The 18938-nt window shown below is 43.7% G+C and overlaps 1 protein-coding gene across 1 annotated transcript in view; it reads right to left on the reverse strand.

Annotated features, from left to right (window-relative positions):
* Positions 1-18938, reverse strand: part of LOC141047209 (neuronal acetylcholine receptor subunit alpha-7-like) — a 373011-nt gene that overhangs the window by 172607 nt on the left and 181466 nt on the right. The window contains exon 6 of the mRNA XM_073542164.1: positions 16038-16205. Within this exon, the coding sequence (XP_073398265.1) occupies positions 16038-16205 (168 nt within the window). The remainder of the gene's footprint in view (positions 1-16037; positions 16206-18938) is intronic.

An 18938-nucleotide genomic window follows, 5' to 3' on the forward strand; every position in this document is an offset into this window, starting at 1 on the left:
CGTGTTCTTTTCTTTGAATGCCTCTTTTTTTCTCCTGTAAACTCTATGTTGATGCCTTTGCCCAAAAAGCTCTACTTTTGTCTCATCTGACCAGAGAGCATTCTTCCAAAACGTTTTAGACTTTTTCAGGTAAGTTTTGGCAAACTCCAGTCTGACTTTTTTATGTCTCGGGGTAAGAAACGGGGTCTTCCTGGGTTTCCTACCATACAGTCCTTTTTCATTCAGACGCCGACGGATAGTACAGGTCGACACTGTTGTACCCTCGGACTGCAGGGCAGCGTGAACTTGTTTGGATGTTAGTCGACGTTCTTTATCCAACATCCGCACAATCTTGCGTTGAAATCTCTTGTCAATTTTTCTTTTCCGTCCACATCTAGGGAGGTTAGCCACAGTGCCGTGGGCTTTAAACTTCTTGATGACACTGCGCACGGTAGACACAGGAACATTCAGGTCTTTGGAGATGGACTTGTAGCCTTGAGATTGCTCATGCTTTCTCACAATTTGGTTTCTCAAGTCCTCAGGCAGTTCTTTGGTCTTCTTTCTTTTCTCCATGCTCAATGTGGTACACACAAGGACACAGGACAGAGGTTGAGTCAACTTTAATCCATGTCAACTGGCTGCAAGTGTGATTTACTTATAGCCAACACCTTTTATTTGCCACAGGTAAGTTACAGGTGCTGTTAATTACACAAATTAGAGAAGCATCACATGATTTTTCGAACAGTGCCAATACTTTTGTCCACCCTCTTTTTTATGTTTGGTGTGGAATTATATCCAGTTTGGCTTTAGGACAATTCTTTTTGTGCCTTTTCATTTAAGACAAATTAAATGAAGATAATAATACCAAAGAATTTGTGTTTGCAATCATTTTCAAGAAGAAACTGAGTATTATCTGACAGAATTGCAGGGTGTCAATACTTTTGGCCACAACTGTATGTAGTAGTTCATGACTTTAAATGTTTGCAGTGACTAGAATGAAAGGCCTTGATCTAGGTGTCATAAATCCCCTTCATGACTTATGACGTACATATACGTCATAGGTTGTGCCCCTGCAATCCATGCGGGATCCAGGGCTGAGCCTGCATGTTTTCCGGCACATATGATGGAATCACTAACTGGGTGGATCAGGGAAATGAGGCAGATATAGTATATCTCAACTTCAGCAAAGGATTTGATAAAGTATCTCATACTATCCTTATTGAAAAAATGACCAAGTATGGGATTGACAAGGCTACAGTTAGGTGGATTCATAACTGTCTCAGTGATCGTACTCAAAGAGTGGTAATAATTGGCTGCACATCCAATTGGAAGAGTGTTTCAAGTGGGGGACCACAAGACTCTGTCCTGGTACCAGTGTTGTTCAACATTTTTATAAATGATCTAGATAAGGGAACTGAAGGTAAACTGATCAAATTTGCATACAATGCAAAGTTAGGAGGGATAGCTAACACTAGAGAAGACAGAGAAAGAATTCAGAAGGACCTAGATAAGTTTGAACAATGGGCAGTGACTAATAGAATGGTATTTAACAGGGAGAAATGCAAGATTCTACATTTGGGCAAGAAAAATGAAAATTACATCTACAGAATGGGAGGACTAGAACTAAGCAACGGCATTTGTTAAAAAGACTTGGGTATCCTAATAGATCACAGACTGCACATGAGTCAACAGTGTGATACAGCATCAAAAAGAAAAATACAGTTCTAGGATGTATTAACCCTAGAATGCAGATCGGGGGCCTTCTAGGCCCCGGCTCTTACTTTTTTGCTATTATCTGCAAAATTACTTTAGTCAGAATTTTGAAACACTAGGTATTCCTCAAGTATGTCGTTGTTGGTAATATTTTTTTGATAGGCATTTTGGTATAACAATGCTTTTTTGGGGAAAACCACATCTGTACGGAACGGTGGCCCTGCTATTTTTAACATGTACTCAGCAGTGTTTGTGTCTCAAGTTATTTTATTTGTAGTCAGGGTTGCTTGTGAAGGGGCCAGGGGGTGGATTATGCCATGTGAGGATGTCACATGATTTTGGGAGGGAGTGATAAGGCGATGACATTATCTCAGGTTTTTCTGAACACATTAATGAGCTGTGTAGAGTGTAATGAGGACCGTATACACTGTGAGCTAATTGCTGAAGGACCTGTGATTATATGATGTTGGGAGTAAGTCAGACTCATTTTCAGTCTCTTTATTTCTATAAGAAGCTTGCAAAGGGTAGAGCTTGTGAGCCACAAAAATCCAGAGAATTGTACACCACCTAAAAGAAAGAATAAAATATAAGAGCTGCTCCAGGGCCAGGAGAAAGAAAACAAAAGCGTTGTTTCTAGAGTTGAGCGAAACGGGTCGAAAAATTTCAAAAGTCGCCGACTTTTGGTAAAGTCGGGTTTCATGAAACGAAACCCGACCCTAGGGTGAGGTCGGCCACGAGCTCGGCGACTTTAGCGCCAAAGTCGCATTTCAAAAGTTTGTTTTCCGCCCTTTTTCAGCCAATCAGGATCCACGGACACTGTGGGCAACGTGATGACATAGGCAGGGGTCACCACCATCTTTGAGAAGGGCATGCAAGTGATTGGCTTGCTTTGGGGGGCGTCACAGGGGGTATAAAAGGACGAGCACGCCGACCGCCATGTTACTCATGCTGATCTCAGAATAGGGAGAGCTGCTGCTGATGATGATTCTGTAGGGAGAGCGTTAGGCAGGGAAGAAGACACCAAAAACTGCCTCTGCTGCTAGCGATTTTGCCTGTACAACACACCAGTCACTGTGTGTGCAGTGCAAGTGGAGGCTATATTTTGCTGGATCAGCTGTGTTGGTTGTTAGGCTGCCTTATAAGGCTTCCTGATAGCTGCATTGCTGTTTTCCCACTGCTCTGCAAACTGCTTTTTTAAAAGCAATCCAAATTTTTTTTTGTCCTGGTGAGGTACTGAGCGTGCATTTTTTCACACCATACAGCGGTGTACGCCCCTCACACAGTATCGTGTAATGGCTGTTATCACGGCCACAGCGAAGCTATCTGTGTGTCACTCTGTAAGAATAAGTCGAGGACATGTTCCATTCTTACAGACCTACACCTAGTTTTGTCTGCTTTTCAAACAGTTAAGTATATTTGCTGTTTGATCACATTCAAAACTATAGAGAGACAGCGTGTGTCAGTCCGTATACTTAAAAAACACGGAGCTTGACAATTTAACGGACAGCGGTGTACATACACGCTCCTCTCTCAGTACCGTGTAACGGCTGTTATCACGGCCACAGTGAAGCTATCTGTGTGTCACTCTGTAAGGATAAGTCGAGGACATGTTCCGTTCTTACAGACCTACACTCTAGGGAGATTCCTATTCTGCCCAATTCTGTATACACCTTGTAGTTTGTCATACACTAGCCAATTTCTGCCTGTGACCACAAGTGTGTTCAGAAATTCTACATCTCCCCTGTCCTATAGTGACATTTTTCACACCTGCGACATTGAGCCTGTGACATAGCGGTGTGATATTAACTGGGCCTCACACAACAGTGTCCACAAGTGTGTTCAGAAATTCGACATCTCCCCTGTCCTATATACACCTTGTACCTTGTTTTACATTACTATATAGTTTGTGGGATTTTGTGTACATTTTTACCAAAAATGAGGAAGGCTGGTGGAAGAGGCCGTGGAATTGGGCGGGGGTTGCCAGCTGGTAATGATGGTGTTGGTGGTGGATCTGATGGTAGTGGCAAAAGCAAAATAGGACCGAATGCAGGAGGTGTTGAGCCTGCATCATCATCTGGCTCCACAAGGCCTCGAAGGCTTAGTTTTCTAGGAGTTGGCAAACCGCTTTTAAAGCCAGAGCATCAGGAAAAAGTTTTGGCTTACATTGCTGACTCAGCCTCCAGCTCTATCGCCTCCTCTTCTGAAGTTGTAAAAAATAAAAGCACTGAGTCGTCATTGGAGGGTCATGTTCATGAACCACACCTTTCCTTGTGTACTTCACCCCAACCAAGATTGAAGGATGACTCAGGCCATACAACTGATTACTCCATCGAGCTGTTTTCACATACCATGCCTGGGTTATCAAGTGAAATGGTGAATTACCCAGGCCAAGATGAATCTGACATGGAGTGCACTGATGCACAGCCACTGATAGATGATTCTGCTGGTACATTCAGTCAGAGCACTACATTGTCCTCGCAGTGTAATGAGCCAGATTCTGACCCTGATGAGACTCAGGTGCCCCTTCCCGCATACTATACCACCATACACGGTGACACAGAGGAAGGTGCACATGACATTGAAGAGGAGGTGATGGATGACCCAGTTGTTGACCCAGATTGGCATCCATTGGGGGAAGAGGGTGCTGCTTCCAATAGCTCAGATGAGGTGGAGGAGCATCCACAGCAGACATCGACATCGCAACAGTTGTTATCTGGCAAGCCCGGAGCACTCCAAAGACAGGTTCCAAAAATCAAAAGAGTTGCTGGACAGCTTGTCCAGACGGTCAAAATAGCACAGTGTTCTAGGCCGCAAAATGTCTTCCAAAGTAGGAAGAGTGCAGTGTAGCACTTTTTTTAACCTTGGCCTGATCATGAGGATTTTGTTATCTGTAAGAAGTGCGCAAAGACCTTTAGCCGAGGGAAAAATCTGAAAAATTTGAATACCAGTTGCATGCTCAGACATTTAACCAGCATGCACTTGCAAGCGTGGACACAACACCAAACCTCAAGTACCACATGTGCAACTGATCACAAAGAAGGTAGTCAGCAACGCTACATTGTTTCCCCCACTGTAAGCCCACCGGTTAGCACAGCAGCAAATGTTGAGGTGTCGTTGCAAGGCCAAAGCAGTCAGGGAATCCCACTGTTATATCAACGAAAGACTGAATCTAGGCCTTCAGAAAGAACACCAACTCCATCACCATCATCAACCCTCTCTCAGTCCGCCCTGTCCACCGCTAGTTCCACCATATGCAGCTCTCAAGTCCAGCTCACCCTCCCAGAGACTATGAGTAGGTCAAGAAAGTACTCAGTCTCTCATCCGCGTACACTGGGTTTGAACGCCCACATTGCCAAACTAATCTCGTTAGAGATGATGCCCTATCGGTTGGTGGAAAGCGCAGCTTTCCGCGAACTCATGGCCTATGCAGTACCACGCTATGACCTACCCAGTCGCCACTTCTTCTCTCGCAAAGCCATCCCAGCCCTCCACCATCATGTGAAAGACTGCATTGTCCATGCACTCAAGCAGTCAGTGAGTGGAAAGGTGCACCTCACAACAGATGCATGGTCCAGCCGGTATGGCCAGGGCCGTTACGTGTCCATCACTGCACACTGGGTTAATGTGGTGGATGCAGGGTCCACAGGGGACAGCGGTGGTGGGACAGTGCTGCCTAGCCCACGGTATAGGAAACAGTTGGCTGTAGGCGTTCGACCCTCCTCCTCCTACTCCTCCTCCAGAAGCAAAAGCTCGTCCACAGAGCGCAGTCGTACGAGCACTCCATCTGCAGCTGCCACTGTTGCACACGAGGTGTCCCCCTATCGAGCAGCTAGTGGAAAGCATCAGCAGGCTGTGTTGCAGATGATGTGTTTGGGCGACAGACACACCGCGGAGGTGCTGGCCGAGTACTTTCAGCGACAAACTGAGTCATGGCTGGGCAGTCTACATATTGAGGCAGGCAAGGTAGTTAGTGATAACGGCCGTAATTTTGTGGCAGCCATAGCCCTTTCAAAACTCAGCCACATACCTTGCTTGGCTCACACCTTGAACCTGGTGGCGCAGTGCTTCCTCAACAATTATCCGGAGTTAACAGCCCTGCTCCAGAAGGTGCGAAGACTGTGCGCGCACATCTGCCGGTTGCCCGTACACTCCATTCGTATGCAGAAGCTGCAGTGTTTGCTCCACCTTCCCAACCACCGCCTCATTATCGACATTGCAACAAGGTGGAACTCCACCCTGCACATGGTTGAGCGACTGTGCGAACAGAGGCAGGCCATAATGCATTTGTGGGAGGATACACAGCCAGGCACTTTGAGAGCAGACATGGAGTTGACAGGTGTGCAGTGGTCGAAGCTGAAAGACCTCTGTAAAGTCCTTCAGTGTTTTGAGGAATGCACACGGCTGGTAAGCGCAGACGACGCCATCCTAAGCATGAGCATCCCACTTATGCGTCTGCTCATGCAAACTTTGACGCACCTTAAGGAGCAGGCGTCTGCAGCCAATGTAGACGAGGAGGAAGAGGAGGAGGGAATCCTTGATGACATTCAGCCATTGTCTGCTCAGGGACCTCTCCTGGACGAGGTGGAGGAAGAAGAGGATGAGGAGGATGATGATGGGGATGATTACTTAGGGGAGGAGGATGCATCTCGTGGGGCAAGTGAAAATGTTGGCGTGGCAAGGTCTGGTACAGGGTTTGTGCGTGACTGGAGGGTTGTTGATTTGCCAGAAAGTGCTCCTCCAACCAGCACTCGCAGTGCATCATTGACACCGGGAACATTGGCCCACATGTCAGATTTTGCCTTGCAGATCCTAAAAAGGGACCCCCGCATTGCCAAAATGATGAACGATGACGACTACTGGTTGGCCAGGATCCTGGATCCACGCTATAAAGGCAAATTACAAAACATCATGCCACACGAGAACCTTGACCTAATATTGGCTAATAAACAAGCAGCTCTGGTAAACCGGTTGGTTGAGGCATTCCCAGCACACAGCAGCGGTGATGGTTCTCACACGAGCCGTACGGGCCGGGGGCAGCTTGGCAGAGGTGTTTGTGGTGCACACAGCAAAAGTGGCGTTGGAGACAGGGGTTTCATGACAATGATGTGGACTGATTTTTCAAGTACCGCTCACACAACTGGTAATACTGCATCGATGGAAAGTGACAGGAGACAGCAGTTGTCAACTATGGTTACAAACTACTTTTCCTCCCATATCGATGTTCTCCCACACAGGTCATTCCCCTTTGACTATTGGGCCGCTAAACTGGACACCTGGCCTGAATTGGCACAATATGCCTTACAGGAGCTTGCTTGCCCAGCTGCAATTGTGCTATCGGAAAGGGTCTTCAGTGCAGCTGGATCAATCCTGACAGAAAAAAGGACCCGTCTGTCAACCCAAAATGTGGATGATCTAACCTTCATTAAAATGAACCATGCATGGGTTTCCAAGGATTTTGTCCCACCTTACCCTGATCACACATAGGGTGACAGAAAAATGGCTTGCTTTGGTCCTCCTCTTCCTGGGACTTGAACAATTTCGCCTTTTGCATCAACTGAATGTCCAACATCAACATATGCCACTTTCTAAAACTCCCTAACTGTGCTGCCTCCCCCCCATGGCCGTGGTCACCACCTAGCACATGAAACCGTGCGAGTGCCGTTGCCCTGGACAGGTGGGTAGGCCGACTCTTGGGCGCGGGCACTGGCACAGGGTCCCTCATAGTGTAATCAAGTGTCTCTGACGGTGGTGGTGCACACCCGCCATCAGACACACCGCCGTACTATGAGGGGCCCAGTGCCAGTACCGACGCCCACGAGTGGGCCACCCTTGCTTGGGCTGGGCCCCAGCATTTGCAGTCTTTACCTCTCCCTGCTCCTCCGCTGTGTAGTCTGGGCCGTCAAATCCATACTGGGCCTGACACCGTCTGAGCCTGCCTCCTGATCTATAGACATATATTTTGAATGTGTACACTATGCTATCCATGCATGTTATCCGGGGATACAGTACCCTTTCTCACCTTTGTGCAATCACGTGTAATCCATACTGGGCCTGACACCGTCTGAGCCTGCCTCCTGATCTATAGACATATATTTTGAATGTGTACACTATGCTATCCATACATGTTATCCGGGGATACGGTACCCTTTCTTACCTTTGTGCAATCACGTGTAATCCATACTGGGCCTGACACCGTTTGAGCCTGCCTCCTGATCTATACACATATATTTTGAATGTGTACACTATGCTATCCATACATGTTATCCGGGGATACGGTACCCTTTCTCACCTTTGTGCAATCACGTGTAATCCATACTGGGCCTGACACCGTCTGAGCCTGCCTCCTGATCTATAGACATATATTTAGAATGTGTACACTATGCTATCCATACATGTTATCCGGGGATACGGTACCCTTTCTCACCTTTGTGCAATCACATGTAATCCATACTGGGCCTGACACCGTTTGAGCCTGCCTCCTGATCTATAGACATATATTTTGAATGTGTACACTATGCTATCCATAAATGTTATCCGGGGATACGGTACCCTTTCTCACCTTTGTGCAATCATGTGTAATCCATACTGGGCCTGACACCGTTTGAGCCTGCCTCCTGATCTATAGACATATATTTTGAATGTGTACACTATGCTATCCATACATATTATCCGGGGATACGGTACCCTTTCTCATCTTTGTGCAATCACGTGTAATCCATACTGGGCCTGAGAACGGCTGGCAAGCTGTTAAGCAAGCTACAGCACCTGTGGTTTGCACACGTAAGTTTTTCATTTTTTCAGGAATGACGGTTAGGCCTAATTCCGGAACTGCGGTTGACCGGCACTTATTGGGAAATCATCGTTCGCGGGTAATAATTGTAATCCCAGATCCCCATCACTAACGTTGTTCAGCGGGTTAGCTGCACCTGTAAGCGACAAACGCTGGCCTTTTCAGTGTAGCGCACATGCAGCCACGGACATGTTAGGGCATGACACACCAGTTATTGGCCAATCTCACGTGCCAGAGCCTCGCGTGTCCCTCTAATAAGCCGGACTCGGACCATGGGGCATGACGGAGTCTCGTTCGTTAACGGAATTAAGCTTGCAATGTGTGCATCTTTTTTGTGGCTGGATGGTTGAGGTTGCCCATGTTGAGTCAAATTACGCCGTAGGCTCCACTCCTGGTGGTGCCCTTCTGGACATTCCTTTAAGGTTCAGCTTTGCAACCATACTGCCCACGTAAAACAAACACTTTGCCTTCATGAACGCTGTTTGGGGGGTCGTGACTCGTGGGAATAACGCCGCCCAATAAGTTAACCTGCTAGAGAGATCCTTCGTTGCTCCCAAGCATGACATCACACTCCCTAGGAGGAAGGTAATGCCACTGTGGCGACCGTACTCCTGGGGACGACACAAGTGCACTGATGCCCAGCCACTGCTCGATGAATCTGCTGGTACATTGACCCAGACCACTACATTCCCCTCGCACGCTACATGGCCTGAATCTGACCCTGATGAAACTCAGGTTACCCTTCGCATATACAGTTCCATCTTACACAGTGACAAAGAGGAAGCTGCAGATGAAAGTGCAGGTTTGGCACACACGCCGTCAGACACACAACCGTACTATCAGGGGCCCTGTGCCAGTGCCGTCACCAACGAGTGGGCCCCCCCCTGCTTGCTCAGGATCACAGCACTTGCAAGGTTGAAATGCTGTGCAGTGAGATGGAAGATGGGGACGACGAGGAGTCCAGACTAGTACAGGGATTCCCTAGCGAGGAGACTTATTTCATTGTTTTCAATATTGGGACAGCAATTTTTGGGGAGCACTATACTCTGGAGAATGATAGATGGGGCCCACCATACACTGGAACATTCCAAAGGTGGACATCAGACACTGGAGCAGCATTTACAGGGCCCATTATACACTAGAGCATTAGAAATGGGGCCCATTATGTTTGGAGCATTATCTGGGCCCATAACACAGTGGAGCTTCATCCATGGGGACCAACATATACTGTAGCATTATGTGGAGCTCATCATATACTGTTTCAAACATTATATGGGACCAATGATTCTGTATGGAGAAATAGATGTGCCTCGTCATGAGATGTAAAAAGTGAAGCATTTTTCATTGTACTATACCGCTATTTCTCTGCTGTATCAGAGCATCATGAGTTGTGGTATGTGTTAAAGGGGCGCTCTTTTGCCCAGGGCACATGAAAACCTGGAGCCAGCCCTACCCCCCCACAACTTTAGCCAAATAACCCCCATATTTCAGTGCGTAACTAGTATTATGAAGTTAATTAAGGTTGACAAGCTTAAGTAAGAAGAATTGATGCTTTTGGCATTCAAATGGGCACTGTAGGTGTGTTTCCTGTCCTCCTCTCACTGCCAACTTTAATTCCCCATTGACTTACATTGGGTTTCGTGTTTCGGTCGGACCCCCGACTTTTCCCTATAGTCGGCCGATTTTGCTCGACCCGACTTTTGGAAAAGTCGGGTTTCATGAAACGAAACTCGACCCTAAAAAATCAAAAGTCGCTCAACTCTAGTTGTTTCATTTGTCCAAGAAATTTAGATAGGAAAACTGAGCGAAAATGTACCACTTGTGGGGAAAATGTCTGCAAAGAACATTCTTCAGAAAAGATAACATGAAAATTGTTTTGAAGACCAATAAAATTGAATTCATGAGGTCGGCAAGATGTCCAACACCCAGACAGGCTCGGTGGAATCTATTTCTTAACCAGTTTGATTTCATTATTTCCTATAGGCCGGGCTCTCGCAACGGGAAGGCCGATGCACTGTCTAGGATTCATTCGGATGACGTAACCCTGGCCTCGCCTCCAAGGACCATACTCTCAGAAAGTAACTTCATAGAGGTGTTACACTATCAAGATCTATTAACAGATATTAAGGAGGCTTACGCTGTGGATCCACTTTTGAACCGACCACCCAATAAGGTAAACCTAACCTTGAAAAACAGACTTTGGTTCCAGGGACTACGTCTGTATATTCCGGAAAGGGTGAGATTAAGTGTACTAAAATTAATGCATGATTCTAAGATTGCCAGCCATAGAGGAGTCCAGAAAACTCAGGAATTCGTATCTCGCTTCTTTTGGTGGCCGACCTACCGGAAAGACGTTCAACATTACGTTTCGTCATGTGAGGTACGTGCCAGATCAAAAATTCCCTGCTCCTCACCAATTGGACTGTTGCAATCTATTCCTATCCCATCTCATCCCTGGGGGTTTATCTCAATGGATTTTATCATAGAGTTGTCTACTTCGAAAGGAAAGTACACGATTTTAGTAGTGGTCGACCGGTTAACCAAGGCTGCTCATTTCATCCCGGGTACCGGTTTACTGACAGCCAAACAGACAGCAGATCTTATTGTACAGAATGTTTTTCAGCTACACGGAGTTCCGGATGAAGTAATATCCAATTTACCTCAAGATTTTGGTGAAGCTTCTGTGCTGCTCTGGACATCAAGGTAAATTTATTATCTGGATGTGCCAATTGTGGGGCGGCTGTGGGCTGCTATTTTTAGGCTGATGAGGGCCAAAATCATTGGGCCTCGCCAGCCTGAGAATACTAGGCCACAGCATTTTTGCTTTTATCTTGGATGGTTAACAAAAATAGAGGGATCCCAAGCTATTTTTTTTGGAGGGGATCCCACAATTTTTGCTAACCATCCTAGGTAAGCAGACTGCTGCTGCCTGGTATTATTAGGCTGGAAAGGTTCATGGATATTGGATCCTTACCATACTGAAATACCAGTCCCAGTAGTCTGCTTTTCTCTGGCTGGTAAACAAATATAGGGGGACCCCACGCTATTTTTTTAAAATTATCATTTATTACAAAAAGGAGGGGACCTCTCTCTTCCTCCACTTTCTGTGTCATGTATGTCCAGCTGTGTCACAAGATTCACCATTATGTAAATTAGTACACATGCATAGTAAGCTGCATTCTCGCACGTAATACGAATGTGATTAGGAAGATAATGCGGTTATACCGAATCTAATGAAAGTGTAAGAGTAATTTACGCAGAGGAGACTGAGCATCTCCACTACATAAATTGACATAGTGCAGTCTGGAAAGACACACCGCATGTCCATCTCTGCAGGTGAGCCATGGGCGTTGACGCAAGCATAGTGGACATGGGATTTCTTGAAATCCCATCCACTATGCTGTACCAGCTGGATGCTGCAGGTTGGACGCTGCTGATGTACGCTGCGTCCAACCTGCAGCATTTACTGACCGTGTGCACATACCCCCAATATACAGTGCCTTGCAAAAGTATTCGACCCCCTGGAACTTTTCAACCTTTTCACAGTTATCATGCTTCAAACATAAAGATACCAAATGTAAAGTTTGGGTGAAGAATCAACAGCAAGTGGGACACAATTGTGAAGTTGAACAAAATGTATTGGTTATTTTAAATTTTTGTGGAAATACAAAAACTGAAAAGTGGGGCTTGCAATATTATTCGGACCCTTTCCTTTCAGTGCAGCAAACTCACTCCAGAAGTTCATTGTGGATCTCTGAATGATCCAATGTTGTGCTAAATGACTAATGATGATAAATATAACCCACCAGTGTGTAACCAAGTCTCCATATAAATGCATCAACTCTGTTCTAGTCTCAGGGTTCTGTTTGATGCACAGAGAGCATCATGAAGACCAAGAAACACTAAAGGCAGGTCCGTGATACTGTTGTGGAGAAGTTTAAAGCCGGATTTGGATACAAAATGATTTCCAAAACTTTAAACATCCCAAGGAGCACTGTGCAAGTGATCATATTGAAATGGAAGAAGTATCATACCACTGCTAATCTACCAAGACCCGGCCGTCCCTCTAAACTTTTATCTCAAACAAGGAGAAGACTGATCAGAGATGCAGCCAAGAGGCCCATGATCACTCTGGATGAACTGCAGAGATCTACAGCCTAGGTGGGACAGTCTGTCCATAGGACAACAATCAGTCGTGCACTGCACAAATCTGGCCTTTATGGAAGAGTGGCAAGAAGAAAGCCATTTCTCAAAGATATCCATAAAAAGTGTAGTTTAAAGTTTGCAAAAAGCCACTTGGGAGACACACCAAACATACAGAAGAAGGTGCACTGGTCAGATGAAACCAAAATCGAACTTTTTGGCAACAATGCCAAACGATATGTTTGGTGTAAAGGCAACACAGCTCATCGCCCTGAACACACCATCCCCACTGTCAAACAAGGTGGTGGCAGCATCATGGTTCGGGCCTGCTTTTCTTCAGCAGGGACAGGGAAGATGGTTAAAATTGATGGGAAGATGGATGGAGCCAAATACAGGACCATTCTTGAAGAAAACCTGTTGGAGTCTACAAAAGACCAGAGACTGGGATGGAGATTTGTCTTCCAACAAGACAATGATCCCAAACATAAAGCAAAATCTACAATGGAATCTGTGGAAAGAGTTGAAAACTGCTGTTCACAAATGATCTCCATCCAAACTCACTGAGCTAGAGCTGTTTGCCAAGGAAGAATGGGCAAGAATTTTAGTCTCTCGATGTACAAAACTGATATAGACATACCCAAAGCGACTTGCAGCTGTAATAACAGCAAAAGGTGGCGCAGCAAAGTATTAAGTTAAAGGGGCTGAATAATATTGCACACCCCACTTTTCAGTTTTTGTATTTCCACAAAAATGTAAAATAACCAATAAATTTCATTTAACTTCACAACTGTGTCCCACTTTTTATTGATTCTTCACCAAAAATTAACATTTAGTATCTTTATGTTTGAAGCATGATATGTGAGAAAAGGTTGAAAAGTTCCAGGGGGCCGAATACTTGCGCAAGGCACTGTATCTGCAAACATGAAATCACTTTTATTTCCTTTCCAGAAGCCAACTTTCAATTAGCGTTATTTCAAGTGACAAAAAAACGCATGCAGAAAAAACACATAAAAAACGCATTTAAAAAAAGCATCAAAAACGCAGGTGACGTCAGATGCAGTCATTCCTGATCGTGTGCACAAACCCTAATATATCGAAAAATGGAGAGGCTATGGGTCTTGGAAAAAGCCTTTTTTGTTTTATTTTTTACAAACTTTGAATTTTCTTTCACCACATAAGTAAATAAGAACCTATACATGTTTGGTATCTGCAAACACAATGACCTGGAGAGTCATAATGGCAGGTCAGTTTTAGCATTTAGTGAGCATGGTAAAAAAATAAAACAATTGTGGAATTGCACTTTTTTTTGTAATTTCTCCACTCTTTGCTGTTTTCCAGTACAGAATATGGCAAAACCAATGGTGTTGTTCAAAAGTATAAGTCGTCTCATAAAAATCAAGCTCTCACATGGCCATATTGACAGAAAAATAAAAAAGTTATAGCTCTGGTAAGAAGGGGGGCAAAAGATGAAAACGAAAAAATGGAAAACCACAAGGTCATGAAGAGGTTAAAGTCAATAACCTGATTTCAAATCCAACCAGGGACAGCATCTGCAAGGATTTTGTGTAGGGGAAGTGGACTGACCTATGGACTTGTCTGCAGCAGGAGGGTAATGTACAGTGTGCTTGACGTGGACTGCTGGATATGAAGGTGGGAGACAGCTAGAAATAGGAGAAGGATGGTGAAGTACTGGGTTTGGCCACTAGGGGGAGACCAAAGACAGCAGAAACAGAAGATGGTGTAATACTGTAGTTTGGCCTCAAGATGGCAGTAGAGAGCAGTGAGAAAAGGGCTTTAAATCAGCTTAAGGATACGAAACCGCAGAGTCATGGGGGGCAGAGTTACAGGAGGTCTAGTGGGGAATTCCCAGAGACAGGGGATATAAGAAGGGGTAGAGAATTCCAGAAGGGAGCCAGTCCAGGGAGAGGAGCTCAGGAGAGGAGAAGACTGAAGGGAGAGACGGACAGAGAAGAAGCTCCAGAAAGGACTGAGGAGGAAGACAGTCAGGGGGATGGCCCTGACAGGAGAGCCGCAGGACAGAGAAGGCCCGGGGGTACCAGACGGACGGACTCGGACGGGTGAAGTGCTGTGGTGGTAGGCCTAGGGCAGCCACAGTGAAAGAACCGCGAGGGATGTCAATTAGGAAAAGGAAGAAAGTGAAGGTACACGGGCCTGTGTGCAGAAGTTGTCGTGCAGCTGCTGTGTGGTACTGCGGTCATCGAGAGGACGGCCAATAAAGAGGACCTGTTGAATGCACAGCGGTGTCTGTCTCAAGTCTGTCTGTGGCCGAAAGGACCACCCCTCCAGTTGGCTCATGTACCTACATTTGTATGTTCTCCCCATGTTTGCGTGGGTTTCCTTGGGTACTTTGGTTTACACCCACATTTCAAAGACATACTGATAGGGAAATTAGATTATGAACCCCAATGGGGACAGTGCCGATAATGTTTGTAAAGCATTGAGGAATATGATGATGCTATACAAGGGAGTGAAATAAATAAATAAAAATAAGAACCAATGATATAGTAAGCTGATTGCAGCTCACTTAATTCTATCTATATGATACAATAATTGTATTTTTTTTTGTACATACAAATTTTTCTGCAGTTGTTCTGCCCCCCATACAGTTTCAGTTTGACGCAACAAGCAATTGTTTTTTTTATTCAAGGGAAGTGCTATCAATGACAAATAAGTGAGTAAATGTTCCTTCCATTGCTGGGCATTGTTAGACTGGATTATGATCGAGAAAGAGCATATGATTATTCACCTACCACTTAAAAGGCTTTAGCTGTTATTCCAGCCCTCGCATATGCTTGTAGCTTTGATCACTTTGATCAACTTTACCAATTTTTAGGAATCAAAACTGTATGTTTACAGGACCTTTTTAAACTCTACTTACAGCTCCAAACAAGCCATGGCTTCAGCTGTCTAGACTAAATGCCCATCACACCTATGCACAGCATGAAGAGTGAAACCCGTCCTGGCCAAGGAAGCTGCTCTATATTATAGTAATATCAAACTTACACTCAGAGCGAATGTCCAAAAAGCTTTTATTCGTCCGTCATTTTTAATGGTGGTGAAGAAAAACATGGAGGCTAGATTAAAAAAAAAAAGACTAACACAACCTTCTATGGCTCACCATACAGCAATCACCATAGTTAGAACAGAAAATTTTCCGCTCCTTTTGGCTAATATAGTATATAATGTGAGAAACAAATGATCACAGTTTCTTACATAATTGAAAGTGGCAGAGATTATTTGGCCAGTATAGCACCAGTATGATTTTTAAGCAGTCAACTCCTTACTAACATACTGTATAGTAATAGTATAGGATCTATTTGTTTAATATGCAATACAATACAGACATTTAATTCCATAAAAGATTTGCTTCTGATTATTCTGAAAGTCTTACCTACTAAATCCCATTCTCCATTAGAAATATAACTGGAAATATCGGCATCTAACATTTGTAGATCAAGTAGCCAGCCATTATAAGTCCAAGACCCAAATTTGAGTTTGCACTTTTGGACATCAAAAGGAAACCATCGTACATCAATGTGACACGTACTCTTCAAAATACCTGAAAAATGCAAATACATTTTATCTGTTCATACAAAGAGAATGTAATTTAGTGCTATATCTATTGGGTACCTTTTTGATGCATTTAGATCTTCAACAGACTGGAGTTATTTGGCGGCTGTTCTTTGTCACTCATGTTTGGACAAACCAGACTATTGCTAGGTAAGCATAAGCAACTGTGAAAAGGCAAAATGGTAGTTCTGTCAAAATTCTCAAACAAATCATCATCAGGGGTGGTGATAGAAGCAAATGTAAGTTACAACAGCACAGCCCTTGATGACGATTCATTTAAGGGCAGTGACAGAAGCTGTAGGGCAGCATTGCTGTCACTCACCCTGCTTCTATCACCGCACTCTAATGGTGTCTCATTTCAGGGAAAGAGACAATGCTGATAGAAGCATGGACTGTGGTGGTGGCCATTGAAGATTTAGATAGCGGTCACAGATGAAATATGGTGGTATTCACTGAAGCTGCAGTCACTTTTATATACCCTTCCCTGCGACAGGACATCATCAGAGTGTGGCAGTGACAAAAGTGTGGTAAGTGATCATAGTGTTTCCCTCCGATGATGTCTTCTTTGGGGAAATGGGGATAGAAGCTGCAGAGAAATGACTGCAGAATCATCTTCCTGTGATCTCTCGTTTGAGCGGAGTATCAAATGAAATGTCACATGAAATAATGTAAAAAAAAACAAAATATAGTGAACAGCAGGATAGGGGGAATGCTAGGGAATTTTACAAAAAAACAAATTACAAAAGTGGTTAGGGCTTAAACATAGATGCTTATAAAAGGCATTATATCTGTATTAAAAAAAACAAACCTTACTATTAATCATATTATTACATAAGTAGTATAAATGGTGTTACAAGTAAAATGACTTAGAGAGGATCTGTCATCAGATCAAAAGTAGCCAACTTCTGCTCTTTTTAATAAAAAAAGTATTCTTTACAAATAGGTTAAAAAAATATGTTAAAATTGAATTACAAAACACATTAGATAATAGCAATTCTAAGAATAATAACAGTTATGAAAACCCAATAAACATGAAAGGAGTTAGAAGTGGGTAAAGGTGTGTGGTTTAAGAGGGAGTATGAAGGATATAGAAAGGTAAGCTTAGAAGTCCTGCGGGCATAAAATTTAGGATTTTTAAGCTTTTATTTAATAATTGATGTTGTGTATCTAGTTTAAGTAGGATTAAATAAGGGTGAGGTCTGTTTTGATTTTAAAGATTAATTCTAAGTAATGTTTTATTTTTTTCCCATAATGGCTTGATTTTGGGGCAAAGGATCCAAATGTGTGAGGGATTGCCTAGGTCTTGGCTACATTTTTAGGAGTAAGAATTGTTAATTATGTGTAAGCCATCTGAGGTTTTTGTACCATGTAGAGATGATTGTATACTTGAGTTCTTAATATGCTATTGATGTTGCATGTGAGTGTATTTTAACCCCTTCACGGCATGTGCCGAATATGTATGGCGCTGCGGGAGTTGCTTTCCCGCAAACCACCAAATGTACACTTCTTCTCGATTGCACGGGTGCCTGCTAAGCAGCGCCACAATCAAGTGTGGGTTGCAGCTCTATATTAAAGCTGACATCCTGCAGCAACGCCCACGATCAAGCACCAATCGCGGTAGTTTAACTCCCAGATGATGCTGTCAATGGTGACAGCGACATCAAGGATCATCACAGAGGGAGTGAGCTCCCTGTCTGCTCTCATCGCATTATACTAATGGAGTCTATGGTAACCCTGGTCTGTAAGACGGTCGTGGGGTCCTTCAGGGAAGGTAGCCTGTGAGCGCATGCTCAGAGCAGGCGCTGACACGCTTCCTCCCTGCCTGTCAGTCTCTGCTCCGATGCCTTGCAGTGCAGAAGCATTTCAGAGTATCAGATCAGTGTAAAGATGATGTCCCATAGTGGGGCAATGTAAAAAAGTAAAAAAAAGTTACTGAAAATTATAAAAATATAGAAAAGAACAAATATAGTACAAAGAAAAATGAAAAATATATTATTCCAATAAATAGATTTATGTAAAAACATTTTTCTTAAAAAAGTACACATAATTGGTATCATCGCGTCTGGAATGAACTGACATGTAAAAAAGTCCCACTAGTTTACCGCTTAAAAAAAAAAAAAAACAATGAGGCAAAAACTATGCTTTATCATCATACCGCCAAACAAAAAGTGCAATGAAACACGATCAAAAAGACAACTGTTAATACAAGTTGAAATGCTGAAAACATCATCTTGTCCCGCAAAAAACAAGTCACCACACAGCTCAGTCAGCGGAAAAGTATAAAAGTTACGGCCCTCAGAACAAAGTGATGCAAAAATTATTTTTTCTATAAAATAGTTTTTGTTGTGTAAAAGCGCCAAAACCTAAAAATATTGTATAAATGGAGTATCGCTGTAAATGTACTGTCTAAAATAATAAAGCTGCTGTATGAATTTTACCACATGTGGAACGACATAAAAGAAAAATCATAAGACAATTTGTGAATTGCTGCTTTCCAAAAAATGGAATAGAAAGCGATCAAAAATAGAATAGCGTGCAAAAAAGGTAACAATAAAAATGTCAACACGTCCTGCAAAAAAGAAGCAGTCATATGACTCTGTCGACTGAAATATGGAAAAATTATAAAAATATTGGTATGAAAAAACTAGTTTTTGCAGTAAAAAGCATCTTTTAGTGTGTGACAGCTGCCAAACATAAAACCTGATATAAATCTAGTATTGAT

The sequence above is a fragment of the Dendrobates tinctorius genome, unplaced genomic scaffold (assembly GCF_039654945.1).
Source record: "Dendrobates tinctorius isolate UK_male_01 unplaced genomic scaffold, ASM3965494v1 ptg000011l, whole genome shotgun sequence".
In the NCBI taxonomy this organism is placed as follows: Eukaryota; Metazoa; Chordata; class Amphibia; order Anura; family Dendrobatidae; genus Dendrobates; species Dendrobates tinctorius.